The 17,570-nt window shown below is 42.0% G+C and overlaps 1 protein-coding gene across 1 annotated transcript in view; it reads left to right on the top strand.

Annotated features, from left to right (window-relative positions):
- The window catches only part of FAM13A (family with sequence similarity 13 member A), a 229,145-nt gene that overhangs the window by 157,723 nt on the left and 53,852 nt on the right, over positions 1-17,570 (top strand). The window contains exons 10-12 of the mRNA XM_060188451.1: positions 14,514-14,590; positions 15,167-15,209; positions 16,008-16,080. Coding sequence (XP_060044434.1) covers positions 14,514-14,590; positions 15,167-15,209; positions 16,008-16,080 — 193 coding nt within the window. The remainder of the gene's footprint in view (positions 1-14,513; positions 14,591-15,166; positions 15,210-16,007; positions 16,081-17,570) is intronic.

Here is a 17,570-nt window from a genome sequence, read left to right as displayed (position 1 = left end):
AGAAGGTGGAAGGTCTGGCTTCTGTAATTGCTTCCCCGCTGAACATGGATGCTGACTGGTCGGTCCATACTCCCAGTCTGCCTCTCTCTTTCCCTAGTAGGGGAAGCTGAGCTCCAGAACACATTGGTGGGGTCTTCAGTCCAGGGAAGCCTGGCCGGCATCCTGATGGCATCTGGAACCTGGTGACTGAAAAGAGAGTTAACATACAAAGCCAAACAAATTGCTGAGCAATCATGGACCCAAAGCTTGGAATAGTGGAGAGGAAGTGTTAGGGGGATACTCACTGCAAACTCTAGTGTACTTCTGCTTTCAGGTATATATTTTGCAGTAGTTTATGAATACTTGTGAACATATGCTCTCTCTCACAGAAACTGGTGTATATCTAGGTTTTGGGACTTTGTTAGAAAATGAACCACCTGAGATGGAATTAGAGTATACTCTGAAAAGAAAGGTCTCACCCGAGTAATGAAGCTGAAGGGTTATCATTCCACACCTGAAGTCTCTGGACACAGTCTGAAGTGAAGCATGTTGAGGTGGCAATCGTTGCACTGATTAGGTTGTGATCGACAGATGCAATATTATTTGATATGGATTGGGAGAGGCATACAGGAAAGTGGGCCCTATCCAAGGGTTCCAGGACTGGGGGAAGTAGAGGCTTTATAGTGGAGATGTGAGGTTCCTGCTGTCTCAGGGTTCCAAAAGACTATCGATAGTTAATGTTATCATCACATTATTTGGTAATTGGGTTAACTTTGAAAAGTCCTTTTGTTAGGGTTTGCTGTACAGTACCCAGTATCTTGTATATAGCTGTGCTATTGGATGCTTATGATCTACTTGCTCTAGGCTTTTGAGAGAGTCCGCATATCAAATACACAGCCTATATATTAAAAAGATTCAGTCTGTGTTTTAAAAATCTTCGAGACATACAATTAATTTTCCCCCTCTCATATTAATTAACTAGTGATTTATATGTCTACATTTTACTAGGAGTGTACATAAACACCATTCCCACCACCAAAAGACTGTGACCCATCCCTCCCACCCACTCCCACCCCCCACTGGCCCAGGAAGCTGCATGTCTACCCCTCAACCACAGGGTTTTTACTTTGGTGCCCTACTTACAATTTGGTCAGGTCCTTCTTTTAGTTTCCCTTTCAGATCTTCTTACTCAACTTCTGTTGATGAGTGGGATCATCCCATACTCATCTTTATCTTTCTGACTTAGCTCACTTAACATAATTCCTTCTAGCTCTGTCCAAGATGGGTCAGAGAAGTATCATTGTTCTTGATAGCTGCATAGTCTTTTTTTTTTTTTAATGTGAAGCTTTATTTCCACCATAGCTCCCAGTTTCCTCCTTCCCCGATTGTACATGTCAAGTATTAACATGAGTGAGCTATAAGTGAACCGTGTCTTTGTTGCAATGAATAATCTAAAACTCTGCCAGCACAATGAAGACAGAAGAAAAACTTCCTCATCTGTAAAATGAGAGACTCTTCTTTCTGACCTCTCATCCCTCTCTTATTTCATGAACTTTTAAACCTAATCTTAACAGGTAGCTGTAAAACAAAGAGCCAGGAAACAAAACAGTACTGATTTAGACTACATCCTGAAAGTTAAATTGAGTATCATTAACGTCCCATCTCAGTTTAACTTTCTGATTTCCTCCAAAACTTCTTCCCTCCCTAGTCAAGTTCTTTATATCTTGACCAAACATGGGTTTCCATGAAAAATGGGAATTAAGCATAGTCTTGTGCTTTCTGTGTGTCGGGAATTATTTCAGATCCAGGGAAATACCACAGGGAGAAAAACTGGCAGAAAGTTCTGTCCTTGTGGAGCTTACATTCTAGTAGGGGAACAGTTATCTGGATAGAAAAGTAAACAAACTCATTGGAGAGTGGTAACTACTAGGGAGCAAAATAACAAAAATAGCAAAAGACACTGTTGACTGTTTGTAGGGGGGCAGAAGATGCAATTTTAAAAAGTGGTCAAAGCAAACCCCCCTAAGAATATGAGTGTCTAAAGCTCGAGGCCACGAGGAGGCAAGTCAGAAAGAGGGGACAGGTAGTGTAAAGGCCCTGGGGCAGCCCTATGTTCTGAATTTTCAAGAAATCATAGAGATGGCGTAGTGACTAGCAGAGAATGAGAAAAGTGAAAGAGGCAATGGGCAAGGGAAAGCAGGTGAGGGAGAGCTTTCTTGATCATTATCGGGACTCCTCCCCATATTAGGTATGATTTGAAAAACCCATCAGACTTCTAGATAGAACTATGATCTGATTGTCTTAACATTTGATTTGACTACTGTGTTGAAAGCTGACAAAAGCAGACGCTGGAAAACCAGTTAGAAAGCTCTTGCAATACTCTAGTCTTTTGTTTGTTTGTTTTTAACTTACAGGTGTTTTGTTTGTTTGTTTGTTTGTTTTGCCTCCAGGGTTATTGCTGGGGCTTGGTGCCTGCACTACAAATCCACTGCTCCTGGAGGCCATTTTTCCCATTTTGTTGCCATTGTTGTTGTGCTTGTTGTAGTTATTATTGTTGTTGTCATTGATGTCATCCTTGTTAGATAGGACAGAGAGAAACAGAGAGAGGAGGGGAAGAAAGAGAGGGGGAGAGAAAGATACACATCTGCAGACCTGCTTCACCACTTGTGAAGCGACCCCCCTACAGGTGGGGAACCGGCGGATCGAACAGGAATCCTTACACCAGCCCTTGTGCTTCGCACCTGCGCTTAACCCACTGTGCTACCACCTAGCTCCCTAGGTGTTTGTTTGTTTGTTTGTTTGTTTGTTTAAAAACATAACTGACTTATTTATTTTAATGGGAGGACTATAGAGAGAAAGATACAGAAAGAAAGAAAGCAGAGCACTGTTCATCTCTGGCTTGTGGTGGTTCTGGGGATTGAACCTGGGACCTCAGAGCCTCAGTCATGAAAGTCCTTTGCAGAAACACTATGCTATCTCCTCAATCCAATAATCTAGGTTTTAGACCATGATCTGAGGCAACACAGATTGTCTTTCAGGCTTTTCACTCTAGGGAGAGCTTTGCACATCAGCTAAAATATGTAATTGGTCATGGGGCTGCATGTTGCAGGAAACATAAAATAGTGCATGGACTGTAGATGTGCTTTGAAGGTGGAGTTGACGTGACTTCCCGGCAATAGAGGCATCAAAGATTGTCGGGCTGAGCTTCACTGACGGGAGACAGACGACCTGGGACTCATAGTTGAGCTGTAGGCAGTTATCTCTTTATTCATGCGGGACACAGCACAATCTAAGCCAAGCTAAGCTAAACTAAAAACTAAAGTAAAACGAACAATCCTGTCCTTATATATACTTTCCAAGTAGGGTGTGAACAGGATGTGATGTAGAGAGGGTGGAGAGAAAAGTGACTGGTGAAAATCAGGGTGTGACAAGGAGAGGGGGTGGAGCAGGCAAGAATTCTACCACTGAACCATCAATGCCCTGGAGGGAGGGTGGTGCATAGTTATGTAAATAGAATACAGTGTTAAGCAGGGGGGATTAAACCAAATGAAACAGAAGGGGTTTTTAGAAGCAGAATTAGAAGCATACCAACAAAAGATGACACCCAAGTTTTTTGACCTGGCCAACGGGAAGATGTATATTGCAAATGTAATGAATTAGAGAAGACAGAAAGAAGTTTGGAGAATAGTAACATGGTTTCAACTCTCAACACCTTCAGATTGAGCTACTCGCCAGAGCAGTAGATTCATAGTGCCAGTACAATTCCCCAGCAATAACCCTGGAGGCAAAAGAAAGAAAGAAATTGTTCTCTCTGTTCTTCTCCCTACACTATGCAGTTGTACTAAGACACATACACATATACGCACACTTTTTTTTTTCTTGGTTTCTTTTTGTTGTCTTTGTTGTTGTCATTGCCTGCCCATCGCTATTATAGGCAGACTTTTTTTTTTTCAAATAGAGAGAAAAGGGGGAAGAGGGTAAAAGGAAAAGTTATTTTCAGTATGTATATGAGACCTAGGAATGAGCCAAGGACCTTTCACATATGCATCACCACTGACAAACTCCCCAGCCCAATTTCTGAATTCTATAAACTTGGGGAGAGAAGGAGAGGACAGACAGAAACAAAAGAGTGGAAAAGATAACAAAACACCACTCTACCATCTGTGATGTGTTACCATGTGGGTCAAGGGTTGAACCCAGAACAGTGCATGGAAAGGTCTGTACTTTACCAGATGAGCTATCGCACAGCCCTACCACACAGCATAGTTTGGGTTTTTTTGTTGTTTTTTTTCTCTTTCTTTCTTTCTTTTTTTCTGCCTCCAGGATTATTGCTGGGGCTCGGTGCCTACACTGTAAATCCACTGCTCCTGGCAGCCGTTTTTCATTTTATTGGATATAACAGAAAGAAATTGAGAGAGGAGGGGAAGATAGATAGGGAGAGAGACACCTGTAGACCTGCTTCACCACTTATGACATGACCCCCCACACATACACAGGTGAGGATCCAGGGGCTTGAACTAGGATCCTTGCGCAGGTCCTTGTGCTTGGTACTATGTGCACTTAAACTGTTGTGCCACCGCCCAACATCCCCCCCCCCACATACACAGTTTTTCATTGTTCCCTCTTTATTTGCTCATTTCCACAGGCTTCATAAAGGTCTCAGTCTGTGAAGACTGTTCTAGGGTATATTTTCACAGTTTGAATAAAAAACCTTAGCTCAGTCATGCATTTTGCCCAATAATCTTACTTCCAGCACTGTTCTACAGGCAGAATCTGAAATGACCAAAGGAACGTTATTAATAATTTGCTAACACAAGGCTATCTATCACCATGAGACTTTCGAAGTGGTCTAAATTTTCTCACTCAAGGGACTGGATAAGTAACATTTGTATTTCAATCCAATAAAAAAGTGATGATTAAATTTTGCTTCTGAATGCTACATAATAAAGTAGGAAAAAAGTTAATTTTTCAGGTGCTTTACACTTATTGTTAATTTTAAATCCTCCCAAAAGTTTACAAGCTAGGTATCACTGTATCATTAATCCTACCACCACCACAGAAATCATCTCCTTATCATTCTAAATGTGAGGAAAATGAGACCCAGGAGATTAAACAGCTTGTCTTACTGTATTCTTAAATACTAAGCATAGGTTATGAGGGACCAGGAGGTGAGTCACTGGATAGAGTCCACACAGTGCTAGAAGTGAGGACCAGGGTTCAAGCCCTGGGCTACCACATGAACTAACCTTCAGGGGAAACACTTCAAAAGTGGTAGGCCAGTGACTTTCTGTCCCCTCTGCTCTCAAATCCAGGCTCTTTCCATGAAGCATTTCAAGGCCAGGATACATGTTGGTTCCAGTTCTTTTCACACTTGCTCATCATTCCTTATTATTTCAACTCTACCCCTGCCCCAACATACACATACTCTCATTCTCTCCCTCTCTGCTTCTCTCTCTCTCTTTCTCTTCTCTTCTCTTCTCTTCTCTTCTCTTCTCTTCTCTTCTCTTCTCTCTCTTCTCTCTCACCATGTTAGGGGCAGGACATGTGGTTGGAATTGGCCTTTCAAAGCCCCTGCACTGTGATACCTTCTTGATCCTTGTCCCCTTTGAGTCCCTGTGGTTTTTGATACTTTGCACCAGTCTGAGCAGAATAACCCACTCAGATAGTGCTCCTGCCTTTGCCAAACCCTTGACCCAAATTTGAGCCTGGCCTCCACTGCACTGGAAGAGTTTCTAGTGCTGTGTCATCTTTCCCCTTTTCTATGTCTCTCTGTCTCTTTCTATTTGGAAAAAAAAAAAAAAAAAAAAAAAAGCCAGTCCAGAGAATTACAGCCCCAGAGACAACCAAAAAAAAAAAAAAAAAAGTGCCCCCACTCCTGCTTGGCCTGTCCAACATTAACTGGCCTGCCCTCTCCCAGGATGACTGTGGTCTTCTGCTCAAGGTCCTCCATGGTCTGATGTTCCAAACAGCCTACAAGGCTGCAAACGTTCCCCAGCTCTTTTCCATCAGCATTCGAGTCTCTCCTTCCCTGGTTTCAGATGTCACCTTTCTGCAGATGACTGCCAGATCAATACTTAATTGATGTTTGTCTGTGGGCCACCTCAGGTTGTGCTTCAAAGTCAACATGTGAATGCCAAGCCCACCATTTTCCTCCTTGATCTCTTGTCTGATGAGGACAGCCATTAGGCAACATGTCATCTTCCCCAGTCATTCCCAGGGTCCTTCCCTTCTCCTTGTCCCCTGCCACTCTTCCAACTCTCCCACTGTGGGTCGAGCATGACACTGACTTCAGAATGATGTTTTGTATGTCTCCCTTCCCCCTTTGTATTGCCAACACCAAGTCAAGGGCCTTGTTGCAAATAGTCTGGAATATTGATTAGTTGCCAGCATGAGTTCATGCCAACAGAGAGTTCAGTGCATGTAGCTAAAGGCACAATCCCCGGGCCTCACATGAGAAAGGCCTGTGCTCTATCCACCAAAACACCTCTAGCTGCTCTCGAAAGTTCTCTATCTGCTGCTGCAAAATGGTTCTCTAATGCAGACACGTTCTCAGTGCAGTATAGTTCAACAAGAGCTCCTGTTAAAAATGTCATAGCCATGGTTCAGAGAAGTGCCTATATTTAAAAGTCCGGGGGTAGTGAACCACTGGTTTTATAGTATCCGTTCCTTCATCCCTACAATAGTCTTTCTGACAAACACTGTATTAGATGTACAGCGACAATCAAAACAGACACAATCTCTGACTTTAAAAGTTCCCATTCTCAAGAGTCAGAGAGGTGGCACCTGGGTAAGGTGAAACCCTTTTCATGAGTTGGGGCCCAAGTTTGAGCCCTGGAACCACATGAAAATGCTAGAGCACCAGAGAAAACTCTAGTACTGTCATCCCCCACACATACACACACACACACACACACACACACACACACACACACACACACATACACACACATACACATACACACCCAGGTCTGGCCTCATTGAAGATGAGACTGCAGGGACTTAGAGGAGGTTTGGGATGAACTGGGAGGACATCTTGGGAGAGAGGAGTCAGGCAGAGGGCGCTAACTGGCTCCTCCTTTTGAAAGTAGGAGAATGCAAATGGGTGAACAGAGTTAGGGAGGAGCGGTTATAGGAGACATGTATTATAGGAATCAGGGGGCCTGCCCAAGTCCTGGTCACTGTAGCTTTTTCCAGGTCTTCAGCATTTGCCTTGCATGAGAGGAGGGGCTATTAGAAGCTAGGTGGGGAGCGAGTGGGAGGGGGTCATTCTCTGATGTCTCTTTTGAAAGCATCTCTCTAACAACTCTGTTAATATGACCAGTGAGAGATAGCTAAGGACTAAGGAAGATTATTAGCACCTTCTTATTTTGTTTTAATTTTACTTATTTATTATTGAATAAAGACAGAAATTGAGAGTGAAGGAGGAGATAGAAAGGCAGAGAAACAGACACTGGCAGCCCTGCTTCACCACTCATGACGCTTCCCCCCCTGCATGTGGGGACCAGGGGCTTGAACCTGGGTCCTTCCGTACTGTAGTATGTACACTTAACCAGGTGTGCCACCACTGGCCCCCTTATTAGCATCTTCTAAGCAAGAGATGATAATACTTTAGACCAGGGTGGTGGTAAGAAGTGAGCAGATGATGGGTATATTTATTTTTGTTTTTTAATTATCTTTATTTATTGATAGAGGCAGTCCGAAATTGAGAGGAGAGAGGGAGACAGAAAGGAAGAAAGACAGAGAGACACCTGCAGCCCTACTTCACCACTCACAAAGCTTTTCCCCTGAAGGTAGGGACTGGGGGTTAGAACCTGGGTCATTGCATATTGTAACATGTGCACTCAACCAGGTGTGCTACCACCCAGTCCCCATGATGGGTATATTTTGAAATTGAACCCAGAGGGTTTCCTAACGAATTGGATGTGGGTGTGAAGAAACTGAGTGTCATGTGGGAAGTGGGAGAGGAAAGGTAAGATTACTCCTGAGAAAGAGAAAAATGTGGAAAGACTATCTGTAGGTTGGGCCAGACAAACGTTCCTTTTGGATATGTTGAGATTGAAAACAAGTCAAGTAGGTAGTGAGATCCAGCAGGGCTCTGAAATGCATTTGGGTGTCTTTGGCACACTGTTGGTGTTTAAAACCTTGAGACAGGCTGAGTGGATACTGTGAAATTGTTACCTACTCAAAGATTAGCATTGCTCAGTGCTCAGAAGGTTGGTCAGCCGAGAGACAAGAGTCTGTGAGAGAAAAGCAGATTTAGTCGAGTGCTAGCAACCTGACAAGTTGGTGGGCTCATGTCTGTTAAAAACATCTGACTCTGAAGCTGGGATTCAGAGCATATGCAGGGCAGTGGGTCAGCTCAAGGGAAAGGGTCCAGTAACACAGTCATCTGGGTGATGTGAAGGGTCCTGTCACAAGGTTGTCCATCCAGCTGTCAGGCAGAGTGAGTCATCAGCGCTTGCTGGTTTGCTCCCTTGTAAAATTCCCAGATAACATCATTAGGCAATGCCTTTTCCTGGAAAGGTGCTTGTTAATGTCTTCCCAGAGATGGACGTGACCAGCTCCTAGTTTGTATGTGGGAAGCATGATGAAGTCTGTAATAGTTGCCCTCTTACAGGATGAGCATAAGGAAGGGGACTCAAGGACTATGCCTGGGAGGTGTGCCAACATTTAAAGAACAGGCAGATGAGAAGATGGAAAAAAAAAAAAAAAGAAAGAAAGAAATGAAGAAGAGACAGCTAGCAGCTTCCAATACACCATGGGAATAGGAGCCTTATTAGGTTTGAGTCAAGTGACAGTCAGAAGAAAGAAACTGGAGGCTAGATGGTGGCGCACCAGGTTGAGCTCATGCGTTACCATGCACAGGGACCCAGGTTCAAGGTCTCAGTCCTGCAGTGCTGCAGGTGTCTGTCTTTCTTTCTCCCTCTCCTCTCTCAGTTTCTCTCTTTCACTATCAGATAGAAAGGAAGGAAAGAAGGAATCTGAGGGGGGGAGAAAATAAAAGAGAGAAATTGGTATAATGGGTTTGTGATAATTCCCCCATGTATCTAGTAAGCCACATTTGCCTTGATTGGAATAATTTTGGTGGGAAGAGAGGGAAAAAGTTTAACTGGATGGACTCAAGAGAGAATCAAAAGAAATGACTTGGATGCAAGTATAAACCATCTTTTAAAAGACTGTGAAAAATTAGAAGAGGTTTTTAAAGTGTAGTAGGAGTAAAGTCTATTTATGGAAGGCAAGCCAGTAAGGAAGTGGAAATAATTTGAGAGAACAGGAGCCATTAACAGATGAACATTCTCCAGTGGTCGATAAGGGATGGGGCCCAGAAGGTGAGGGGAGTAGGTACTAAGATTAAGTCACTGTAGCCTGCCTCATCAGAAAAGTGGATGATTCTCCCCACCACCTCCTTCCCCTAATATCAAGAGCCTGTCCCTGTGTTCTAATTTACCCTGCTCTGGAAGAAAAATTAGTTAAGGAGCTCCTTGGAGGTATACCCAGCAGAGCACCCACATCACCATGTCCAAGGACTAGGTTCAGGCTCTCGGTCCCCACCTGGAGGGGAAAAGCTTCGTGAGTGATGCAGCAGTACTGTAAGTGTCTCTCCTTCTGTCTCTCTCTGTGTCTGTCTCTTTCTCCTCCTTCTTCTTTTCCTTCTCCTTCTGCTCCTCCCTCCCCTTCCTCCTCTTCCTCCTCCTCTTCTTCCTCCTCTCCCTCCTTTTCCTTCTCTTCCTCTTCTCCTTCTCCCCCTTCTTCTTCTCTTTGTCAACCTCTAGCAAAAAAAAAGAAATGGACACCAAGAACCATGTAAGCACAGAACTCTAGCAATAGCTCTAAGGGCAAAAAGAAAATCAAGATCATTTGGATTTGGGGTAGCTAAAGCTAGCTAGCTACCAAGCTTTGGGATGGGTATGAAGCGAAAGTTCTTTTCGAATATGGATTAGTTCATACAGTTTTAGGCATCCAAATATTTTTTTAAAATAGAGGATACAAGGAGAAATTTGAATTCACCTTTAATCCTCTGTGACTAAAGATCTATCAAATGGACTCTTGCTTGGAGCTCAAGGTAAGAATAATGAGCCTGTTTTGACTAGCCACATTCCAGGCTGCCTTCAGATTGAGCTATTTGTGTATTGAGAGGAGGTTATTTTTCAGTGTCCTCTATAGAGGCTTTGTCAGCATTTTATGATTTTAGAAGACAAATTTGTTTTTGCTCTAAGAGTTTTCAAGTGCTGCAGTGGTCTAACAGGTTTTGAGCCTGGCTTTCAAAGCCAAAACAGGGAGAGGGATTGAGAATAAATCCCAGATCTAAAGCTGATTTCCCCCCCAAGGCTTTTGCTCTTTTTAGATAGATGGTTATTTTTATTATTGAGAAGCATCGCTTTTTAAATTTAAGTCTATCTGATGGCCCCAAAATTGTCAGGATAAATTATATCATAGCAAATCTATGTGTTTTGAAAGTCCTGGTTAGATGTACATGACCAGAGTTTTTATGAATTATACACAAGACTTTATCTGGTATTTTTAAAATGCAATCCAAGAAGCAATGTCACTCAATTACACTTAAAATTATGTCTTCTGCTATATTGCAAATACCTATTGGTTTTAAGTGATTTTCACATTAGAAGAATAATCAAATAGAAGTTAATGCAACAGAACAGTTTTACAGGAATGCAGTTACTTCTTATGTAATTACTTATATGAATGAAAATTCCGTTGAACTTTTCTTGTTACCACACTTAGAGAGGTATGTGGGACATAAAACTGTTCAAAACTTTTGTAGGCATGGAGTCAGTATTTTTTTCCAAGACAATGAATGTTAACAGTGACAGAGCATAGTAGCATACCTCTCAGGAAATGCATGGTTTCTACATCTCAGCCATAATTTTGAACTGCACATTCCATTTTCCCCTTCCCCTCATCTCAATGATATAAAGGAATTATTGTTTTGTTTCTTTATCTTAATCTTCCCTTTCTAAGCACTGGAGGTGAACGAGTCTGAGTCTATTTAAAAATTGTAGCCTTGTAGGCTGGCGAAATAGCTCCCTTGGATAATGTGCTGCTTTGCCGTAATTGCATTGTAGGAAGCCTTGGTTCTGGAGTCCCTTCTCTTCCTCCTCCTCCCTCCTCCTCCTCCTCTTCTTCCTCCTTCTCCTCCCCCCCTCCTCCTCCTCTTTCTCCTCCCCCTTCTCCTCCCCCCTCCTCCTCCTCCTCCTTCTCCTCCTCCTCCTCTTCCTCTTTCTTCTTCTCCTCTCTCTCTCTCCCCTATGTCCCCATGTAAAAAAAAAAAAAGGAAAGGAAAAAATATGCATCCTTGAAAATAGGTGCTTTTCCTACTGTACTCACAGATCTTCACTACCATATTCATGTCATCCTGAGAAAAACAGGGTAGGTGGTCGGCTGTAACACATTCTTCACATGTTCCACATATTTCCAGAAGGTGTAGGGTTACCCATGTGCCTCAGGAAAGAAACTGTGTACTTGTGTACTTGTTTGTCTCCAAGCTTTCAGGATGCCAGATCATAGAAACTCAGTCATCTCAGATGCCTGCAGGACAGCAAGAGAGTTGGAATTATTGTCAAGGAATGTTGAACAATATTAAGATGTAATTCACTCTTTGTGAACTACGTTTATAAAACTCAGATCTTAAACTCAGTTCTTAAATGTGTAGATCAATTTTTTTCCTTCAAATGGGATAGGAAAGGAAATAAAACAAGTCACTACTTATTTTAACCCTGGACATAAACTAAACTTTGTTACATTTTGCAAACTGCAAAGCTTTTTCAGTATATCACGTAGCTATCTAAATTTTTCTGTAAAATTCAAAGCTTATCTAGATTGTATTTAGGTTCCTTCTGCTTAGGGAAAAATCAGTCTTTTAATATCACCTTCTAAATAAAACCTTCTATCTGAGTTATCCCTAAATTTATCTAAAGTTGTGATTATTTTTCTTCTAATCTTTTATATATTCCCAGTTATAATCTGGGAATATATAATATAATCTGGAGATTGTTATTTCTCCTGAGCTAATCATGGTGTATCATTGTAAATTCATCTTATTGACACTGTCTTCAAATGATCTAAAGATAAGGCGATTCATGTGGCAGACACTTCAGAAAATCTAATAGAATCATACTATATCCTATACTAGAGATTTTGATAATATTTTGAGGATTACCAGTAGGAATGAACACACAAAGATTGCCATAGATAAGTTTCTTTTAATCAGGAAGATGATATCTAGATAATAAGAGCAATTACACTTGAGTTTAATGAGAGCCATTTTATTATTTTTTAATATTTATCTATTTATGTATTCTTTTTTCTTTCCCTTGTTGTTTTATTGTTGTAGTTATTATTGTTGTCATCCTTGTTGGATAGGATAGAGAGAAATGGAGAGAGGAGGGGAAGACAGAGTGGGGGGGAGAAAAATAGACACATGAAGACCTGCTTCACCACCTGTGAAGTGACTCCCCTGCAGGTAGGGAGCCGGGGGCTTAAACTGGGATCCTTATGCCGATCCTTGTGCTTTGCGCCACCTGTGCTTATCCCACTGCGCTACTGCCCGACTCCTATGAGTGCCATTTTATAGAGACCGCTTCCGGCTCAAATCTTAGAGCTACCAAAGTGTAAATATAATGGAGGCCACCACAATTTTATATTTCTCAGATCCATTCTAAAAACAACTAACTGTGCAGATTATCTAAGTGTTGCAAACCATTATTCAGTATGATGATGGCAGATGTTGTCTTTCAGCTCCTGGAACATCATCCTAACTAAGGACAAACAGTAATAAAATATCTTCCTTGGAGAGTTAACTTTTTAAAAATTTATTAGTGATTTAATGACAATTAACAAGATTGTAAGATAACAGGGGTATAATTCCACACAGTTCCCACCACCAGAGTTCCATGTCCCATCCCCTCCTATTCTTTATCCCTCTGGGAGGATGGTCCCAGGATCATTATAGGGTACAGAAGGTGGAAGGTCTGGCTTCTATAATTGCTTCTCCACTGGACATGGATAATGGCAGGTGGATCCATACCCCTAACCTGTTTCTATTTCCCTTTTGGGATAGGGCTCTGGAGAGGTGAGACTTTGGGGCACATTGGTGAGGTCGTCTGCCCAGGGAAGTCAGGATGTCGTCACAGTAGCATCACAACTAGTGATAATAGCAATCGCTAATGTTCACTCATTGCTACCATCATTTTTCTTTTTTTTTAATATTTATTTATTCCCTTTTGTTGCCCTTTTTTTATTGTTGTAGTTATTATTGTTGTTGTTGGACAGAACAGAGAAAAAGACAGTGTGGTTTTTGCATTTACCTCAGTGACATAGGTAGATTGTGCTAGACGCTCTTTGAAGTCCGTGAAATCCGCATCCCAATCTTTAAGGCTGCTGTGTGTTTTCATCTGCAGTGAACCTGTAAAAGTATTCTTGCTTGCATGCGTGTGGCTTACTGAGTCTGACTTGAGTCACTGACTTGTATTTGAAAAGCACTGGCCATCTTCACAAAGGTGAAATCAAAAAGCCTTTCAGACGTATGCACCTATCTGATGATCAGGGTGTTTTCTTGGTCAGCCCAAAATAAGCATTCCCTATTACAAAGAGAAAGGTTCTTAAATTAGCACCACTCTCTTTGCAGATGTGTTTGTTATAGCTTAGGGATAACATGCCACCCCAGATCCCACTGGATATATGTATGTATGTATGTGTACATATATATATATATATATATATATATATATATATATATATATATATATATATATATATATTATAAAGACAGTGAGCAGTGCCTTGGTATCTAATTAGACTCCACACCAGTTCCCTCAATTCTACTTCTAATGCTATCATGATATTTAGACAATATGGGCTTTGCTATATTTGGCTCCAGAAAGTGAAGACTACCTCACATGGACTATATAGGGTTTTCTGATAATTTCTTTTTTAATTTATTTTTAATTTTTTAATATTTATTTTCCCTTTTGTTGCTCTTGTTTTTTATTGTTGTTGTGGTTATTATTGTTGTTATTGATGTTGTCATTGTTGGATAGGACAGAGAGAAATGGAGAAAGGGGGGGAAGACAGAGAGGGGGAAAGAAAGATAGACACCTGCAGACCTGCTTCACTGCCTGTGAAGCGACTCCCCTGCTGGTGGGGAGCCGGAGATCAAACCGGGATCTTTAACTCAGTCCTTGCGCTTTGCACCATGTATGCTTAACCCACTGTGCTACCGACCGACTCCCCTTTCTGATAATTTCTGTGATGTTGTCAAGAAATGTCATTGTTAGGAGAATGAGTTATGCAGACTTGTTCATAATAAATCAATAAAAATTAATTTAAAAAAAAACAAGATGAGCATGTTCAACATACAGTTTTATGTGAGCCATCACAGTTTTATGAGTTTTCGTGATAAATAGGAGGAAGAGACTTATCTTAAACCTGCCTATGTCTCCATTTTTCTATTTCAAGGAAGGGAGGGGTCTGTGGCTGATGTTTGTTATCATTCCTACAAGTTTTCTGTCTTGTTACAGAATGTGGGAACTCTTGCTTCAGTACCATCTCAAGAGAGCCCTGGACCTGATGATGTTGAACTGATGTCCGATAAAAGGTAATTTAAGAATTCTCTCCTTGGGTTGGTCTTCTCTTTTCTTTCTTTCTGATTTTTGTTTTTGTTTTGTTCTTGTTGTTGCTGTTGTTGTTGCCTCCAGGGTTATCACTGGGTCTCAGTGCTGGCACTATGAAGAAGAAGAACTAAAAAGAAAGTCAGCAAAATAGCTCCCTTGGAGAGTTGCTCTGCCATGGGCATGACCCATGTTTGATCCCAGTGCCCACCACATGGAAGGGAGCCTCAGTGCTCTGGTGTCTTCCTCTGTCTCTGCCTTCTGTCTCTAGAAAGAAAGAAAGACAGGAAGAAAGGAAGGAAGGAAGGATAGCATGAGAGGACTAAAGATATTTTATAGCAAGGAAACGTTTAGACCATCGCCCATGGTAGTGTTCAAGATGAGCAGCTATTTTAATTTTATTTCAGTGGATTTTTTGTTTTGTTTTGTTTTGTTTTATTTCTGCATTTTCTCAGAATTTGGCTGAGAGATACTGAGACTGTTTTTAGAATAGATTGTTGTATCAGTAGATGAAAAAGCATGGTTACAAAACATTGTCATTTCATGCTTGTTGTTGTTTACAGCAAAGAAGCTAACAGCAGCGGAGACCACACCCAGCATTCTGAGGTGAGCAGCCAGCAAGATGATGCCTGTGATGGGTTCTGTTTCTGATGCCTGTGATGGGTTCTGTTTCTGTTCTCCAATGGCCTGCTGTTAGGGGGAAGGAGATAAATGGTGAGCCTGTGACTGCCAAATGCCGGTGATTCCTTGAGAAATCATGTGAACTCTGTTCTTTCATTGTGTTGTGTTGTGTTGTGTTGTGTTGTGCTGTATTTTGTTGTAGACACGGAGACAACGGCTGGGCAGGGAAGCTGTATTTCTTTATTCAGGAACAATGATTCATGAACTAAGACAAACTAATCACCAAACAGAATTCTGCTGTCTCTTTGCAGCGGCGCAAACACTCTCTCTAACTCTCGAACTCAGGAACCCAGGAACTCTGTCGGGGTTCCTTCGGGGCGGGGCCAAGCAGGCCCCAGAAACTAACTGGACTGATCTAATTCTCTTGGTGGGGGAGGGCTAGAACAAACCAATGTAAAGCATACGATAGTATTTCTACTGGGGCTAGTGCCGACATGGGTCCACTGTCCCTGGTGGCCTTCCCCTTCCACACACACACCTTTTTTTTTTTCTTTCTTTCTAATGGAGGATAAGAGGCAGAGAAAGAGGAAGAGAGGGATAGAGAGACAATGAGAAGGAGGGACACCTGCAGCACTGCTTCACCATTCCTGAAGCTTCCCGCTCTGCAGAGAGAGACTGGGAGATTGAACTCAGGTCCTTAAGCATGGTGACATGTGCACTCTACCAGGTGCACCACTACCCTGTCTTCTTTTGCTTTTTCAGTTCTTTTCATTTGTTTGCAAGGGTAAACTGCAGCCACATGAAGAATTCCCTTTAGATTTTCCACTAAGTAAAATTAAACAAGAAGCCAAATCAGGTAGGAGCTAGCTCGCCCTGTAGAGTACATAGGTTAGCATGCTCAGTGCCCTGGTTTCAAGTCTGAGTCCCCCAAGGAAGCACCATAGCCACAGGGAGACATTTGGTGGACAGTGGAACAGTTTTTGTGCATGTCACTCTTTCTGTCTCTCTCCCTAAAAAGAAAGAATTTAAAAATGGCAGGACAGTGACATTGCACATGCCTGAAGCCCTGACAATAATGAAAACTGTTCTCAAACTGTTACTGGACTCTCTTTATTTCAAAATCTATTTATTTATTTATTTGGGAGAGAGAGAGGGATCCAGCACATCACCCAGGATATGTGATGTCAGGGACAGAACTCAGACGTCACTCAGGCAGATCTTACTCTCTAAGCCGCACCACCTCCCCAGCCTCTGGATTCTGAATCTTGATGTAGCCTTTTTGCATATAATGCTGCTTCTGACCAAGTGGTTTCTGAGCTTTGTTGGGCACATACCTAATTCAGTAGTGGACACTGAGTCCTACAGGTACAAATCAGGGGCTGCGGAAGAAGCTAGAACTGAAAAATAGCCCTGCAGCTCTGACACTCGGGAGCTTTCCAACCTGGCAGGTTAAGAAGCTGATATCTGGGAGTTGGGCGGTAGCGCAGCAGGTTAAATGCAAGTGGCGCGAAGCACAAGGACCGGCATAAGGATCCCGGTTTGAGCCCCTGGCTCCTCACCTGCAGGGGAGTCCCTTCACAGGCGGTGGAACAGGTCTTCAGGTGTCTATCTTTCTCTCCCTCTCTCTGCCTTTCCCTCCTCTCTCCATTTCTCTCTGTCCTATCTAACAACAATGACATCAATAACAACAACAACTACAACAACAATAAAAAGACAACAAGGACAACAAAAGGGAAAATAAATAAATAAAATTTTTAAAAAATTTAAAAAAACAAGAAGCTGACATCTGGGCCAGGGAAGTAGTTCACATTGGGAGCATTACTTTATTCTGGAGCTGAACAGGGCTGTGGTCTCTCAACCTCTTATAAGGACAGTTAATTTAAAAAAGAATAATTAATTAATTGTCTGATTTTAAAAAGTAATCTGAAAGCTGTGGATCCCCCCTTTTTATTGGCAGCACTGGGACTGGGTGCATGAATAACAAATTCACTGGTCCTGGTGACCATCCCTCCCCCAACACCACCCTGGTGTTTTTTTATGTTTTTTTTCTTTTATTTGATAGAACACAGAGAAATTGGGAGGAAAGGGGGAAGTAGAGAGGGAGAAAGAGGGACACCTGCAGACCTGATTCACTGCTTGTGAAGCGTCCCCCCGCAGGTGGGGAGCAGTGGCTTGACCCCAGGTCTTTCCACACAGTGATATGTGTACTCAATGAAGAGAACCACTGCCCAATCACATACCCCCCCTTTATTTTTTTTCCTTCTAAAGACTTTCTTTTTTTTTTTCATTTTTTAAAAAACATTTTTATTTATTTATTATTGGATAGAGGCTGAAAGAAGTTGAGAA

Source organism: Erinaceus europaeus, chromosome 3, assembly GCF_950295315.1.
Source record: "Erinaceus europaeus chromosome 3, mEriEur2.1, whole genome shotgun sequence".
NCBI classification, from domain to species: Eukaryota; Metazoa; Chordata; class Mammalia; order Eulipotyphla; family Erinaceidae; genus Erinaceus; species Erinaceus europaeus.
Note: the sequence above shows the minus strand (reverse complement) of the source record. Positions and strands in the feature narration are given on the sequence as shown.